Source organism: Gastrolobium bilobum, unplaced genomic scaffold, assembly GCF_033153095.1.
Source record: "Gastrolobium bilobum isolate Gb01-03AN ecotype WA unplaced genomic scaffold, APGP_CSIRO_Gbil_v1 utg45536, whole genome shotgun sequence".
NCBI classification, from domain to species: domain Eukaryota; kingdom Viridiplantae; phylum Streptophyta; class Magnoliopsida; order Fabales; family Fabaceae; genus Gastrolobium; species Gastrolobium bilobum.
In genome coordinates this window covers 188,772-192,889 of record NW_026896177.1, presented here as the reverse complement: position 1 = coordinate 192,889, position 4,118 = coordinate 188,772, and the positions used below count along the sequence as shown (strand labels likewise).

Sequence of the window (4,118 nt, the reverse complement as noted above, 5' to 3'; positions counted from 1 at the left end):
ACATCCAAGGAGACCAGCATCATCGAGTAATTCCAGAGCATACTTTCGTTGATTCATAATGATGCCACTGGAAGAGCGAGAAACTTCAATTCCAAGAAAAAAACGTAGAGGACCTAAATCCTTAATACGAAATTGATTATCTAAATGTTGCTTAACTCGGGAAATTTCAAGAAGATCATTTCCTGCAAGTATGATGTCGTCCACATATACTAGAAGGGCAGTAAAAGAGTTAGTGGAACTTTTGATAAACAATGTATGATCAGCAGATGATGAAGAGTAACCAAGATCAATGAGAGAAGTGGAGAGTTTTGAGAACCATTGTCTACTAGCCTGTTTCAATCCATAAAGGGATTTTTCAAGTTTACAAACTTGATTTGGCTTGGATGTAGAAATACCAGGAGGCAAGACCATGAAGACCTCTTCATTTAAATCACCATGCAAGAATGCGTTATTTACATCCAGTTGCTCTAAATGCCAACCTTTGGCTGCTGTAATTGCCAGTAGAATTCGGACAGTAGAGAGTTTAGCAACTGGTGAATAAGTATCAAAGAAGTCAACACCTTCAAGCTGGGTGTATCCCTCAGCCACAAGTCTGGCTTTATAGCGTTCTATGCTCCCATCCGATTTGTGCTTGATTTTAAACACCCATTTGCATCCAATGGGCTTTTTATCTAGAGGAAGATCAATAAGAGTCCATGTTTTATTCTGCTCAAGGGCCAGAATTTCTGTATTCATTGCTTGGCGCCAACACTCATGCTTGACAGCCTCAGTATATGATTTTGGTTCAACATTAGTGCTAATGGTAAGGCAGTATTTGGTATAGGTAGGGGAATATCTATGGAAATTGACAACAGATGATATGGGGTAAGGAGTTTTAATGTGAGAATGATTACCTGTGGAATCTGATGTTGTTGTTGCTGCAGAAGAAGAAAGATTACAGTAGAAATCATTGAGATATGAAGGAAGATGTCGTTGTCTAACAGGCCTCCCAACAGTAGGTTGAGGAGCAGTTTGTGTTTGGTTTGAGTCAGGTTGATCAATGACATGGTTTGATGGTATGTGTGAGTTATCAGAAATGACAGTAAAAGGGTCAATGACATTAGATGGAGTAGGAAAAACATAATTGGTGTCTAAATGATTATGTGAAGCAGTAAAAGGAAAAGTCAGCTCATGGAATACAACATTTCGAGATACAAAAATTTTATGAGATAAAAGATCTAGGAGCACAAACCCTTTTGTTCCATCTCTGAATCCTAGAAAACACATTTGTGAGCACGAGGTGAAAATTTTGTTCTATGACTTACTAAAGAACTTGCAAAACACAAGCAACCAAGAACTTTGAGATGAATCAAAAGAGGAGGTGAACCATGTAACACTTTATATGGTGTTCTGTGATTTAAAAGAGGAGTGGTAATTCGATTTATTAGATGGACAACATGAGAGACAGAATATGACCACAATTGGAGTGGTAGGTTTGCTTGGAAGAGAAGTGATCTAGCAACATTAAGAGTATGTTGATGTTTTCGTTCGACCAATCCATTTTGTTCAGGAGTTTCAACACATGATTTTTGGTGGAGTATACCATTGTGTTGATAGTAAGTGGACATTTCAAATTCCATACCATTGTCACTCCTTATCTTTTTAACAGTGATGTTAAATTGATTACGAATTAAACTGATAAAACTCTGCAAATGGCTTCGAGTCTCATGTTTATTTCGCATGAAAATAATCCAAAACGAGAATAGTCGTCTACTATAGTAAGAAAGTAACGATATCCTTGGATGCTGGGGATCTTGTATGGTCCCCATATATCTACATGTATGAGTTCAAAAGCATGTGAAGATTTTGTTACACTGGAACTAAAAGGTAACTTTTTCTGTTTTGCATAATGACAGACTTCACAAGGAATAACAGCTTTATTTGGAATGAAAGGAAATTGACATGACATATACTTCAAAGTAGTTTCAGGGATGTGTCCTAATCGAAGATGCCATAGGACAGATTCTTTATTTGAAGAATTGAAATTGAGAGCAGCTTTGTTGGTATGGGTAGGGGCTTCAATGATGAATAATCCCTCTTCCTCTTTAGCTATACCAATCATCTTCCTGGTATTCATCTGAACAATAAAACATTTTGAATCACAAAAGGTTAATGAGCAGGGTATATTATGAGACAATTTGCTAGCTGAAATCAAATTTACATGAAAATCAGGAACAAAAAGCACATTATGAAGGATAAGGTCTTCTGTCAAGTGGATGGTACCAGTAGATTTCGCAAAAACCTTGGAACCATTGGGTAGTGTAATTGAAATGGGTTTAATTGGAGTAAGGGTACTAAAAAGGGAGGAAAGGTGAGTTATATGATCCGTTGCTCCGGTATCTATAACCCACCTAGTGTTGGTGTTACCTGATGGAATGATATTGAAATTTGTAGGATTAAAGGTTGTGGGTTGGATGGCTACAGCATGAGTAAGAGTTGCATTTGCAGAAGAAGTGTGATCAGCATGGACTAGATTGGAGGCATGTGTGTCATTAGGAACACTCGTCGAGGATTGAATCATATCCAGAATTCTTTGATACTGCATTTGAGAAAACACTTCAGAGTTATTCTTCAATTCTTTGGTGTCTCCATCATCTGCTGCTTCCTGCATTATCATGTTAGCAGTTCTAATTTGGCTTCTTTGTTTAAAACCTGGTGGATAACCATGTTTTTCAAAACAGGTTTCCACAGTGTGATTTGTTCTTCCACAGAATGTACACAACCTGTTTCCACGACCTCTACCATTAACATTGGCACGTCCACGGCCTCGAAAGAAATTGCCACCACGAGGCACAAATGAATTACTGGATTCATCACCAGTCATGTAATTTCTAGAGTTACTGGTTCCAACACCAGTCATGAAATTTTTTTGAACTGCAGCATTAGTTAGAACTTTGTATTCTTGATTTAATTCTGAATGAGATTCAGAATTTTGCTGTCTTTCTTGTTGACTAACTAAAGAAAAGATTTCATTCACAGATGGAAGTGGACGCATAAGCATGATTTGAGATCTCACGTTCATGAACTGTTCGTTGAGTCCTCTAAGAAATCTGATAGCTCGATCCTTTTCTCTTCCTTCTCTTACTCGATTTGATAGGCCACATCCACATGGCACAACACACGTATAGGTTGGGAGAGGTTGCAAGGTTTCAAATTCATCCCAGAGTGCTTTAATTTGAGTGTAAAAATCAGAAACAGAACGTTCACCTTGTTGGATACGATAAATCTCCTCCTGAAGATCTGCAATTCTAAAAGCATCTGCCTGTGAGAATCTTTGATAAAGATCATTCCATGCATCTATTGCATTTTCTGAACAAGACCGATTGCAGAATGTTTGCATTTATTGAGCGATGGATCCAAGAAAGCACCATCATATTGCATCTTTGCCAAGGATCGTACATCGCATCCGTGGAAACTAATAAGGACTGGTATTGTGCCATCGATAAAACACAGTTTATTCTTTGAGCGAAGTGCCATTTTCATTGCACGGGACCATGAGTAGTAATTCTTTCCATCAAGAAGATTCGATACAAGAACCAATGCAGGATTTTCACCTGAATGCAGGAAGTATGGATTTCCTGGATTTGTCAGATAATCAAGAAGAGCATTTGCCATGATTCTGACGAGAAAAGATAGTTTCAAGAAAGAAAGAGAGAAACAAACAAGAAAAGAAGGTTCAGATGAATACCAGAGCTCTATATCAGAGCTCTGATACCATATTATGAGCGGAAAAGAAGAAACTAATCATTATCATTCAAGAAGTAATGATTACAATGAAAATCTGATTTATATATCAGATTAGAAAGGTAACAGAATAACAGAAAACTAACTAAGCAACTAACTATCTATTAGTTACAACAGAAAAGGAATAACTGAATAACTAATCTAATTAATAACTAATAAATGACAGCTCAGTATATGTCAATAACTATAAATGTCAATTTTGTAATATCTCACCATGTCTGTCTATTAGGTACAAGATTTTATCTTACTCTGTGTCCAGCACATTTTTATCATCATACTTTAAAACATATACAAGTAATGGGACTTCGAGAAGAAAGGAAGAAAGGAAGAAGGAA

At 37.0% G+C, this 4,118-nt stretch overlaps 1 protein-coding gene across 1 annotated transcript; it reads right to left on the bottom strand.

Moving 5' to 3' along the window:
- Positions 1 to 1,669: 1,669 nt before the first annotated feature.
- On the bottom strand, positions 1,670 to 3,654 carry LOC133298115 (uncharacterized). Its single transcript, XM_061497349.1, has 3 exons — positions 3,408 to 3,654; positions 2,201 to 3,348; positions 1,670 to 2,116 (listed from the first exon to the last, which is right to left on the bottom strand). Exons 1-3 carry the CDS (start codon positions 3,652 to 3,654, stop codon positions 1,670 to 1,672), a joined length of 1,842 nt encoding a protein of 613 aa, XP_061353333.1.
- Positions 3,655 to 4,118: the final 464 nt, after the last annotated feature.

Bases quoted from the DNA above. Each gene is read 5' to 3' on its own strand.
- LOC133298115 (XM_061497349.1), bottom strand. From the start codon at position 3,654: ATGGCAAATGCTCTTCTTGATTATCTGACAAATCCAGGAAATCCATAC. The intron at 3,349-3,407 runs GTGCTTTCTTGG...GGTCTTGTTCAG, and splicing joins GGCAAAGATGCAATATGATG to AAAATGCAATAGATGCATGG. The intron at 2,117-2,200 runs GTAAATTTGATT...TTTATTGTTCAG, and splicing joins TTTTTGTTCCTGATTTTCAT to ATGAATACCAGGAAGATGAT.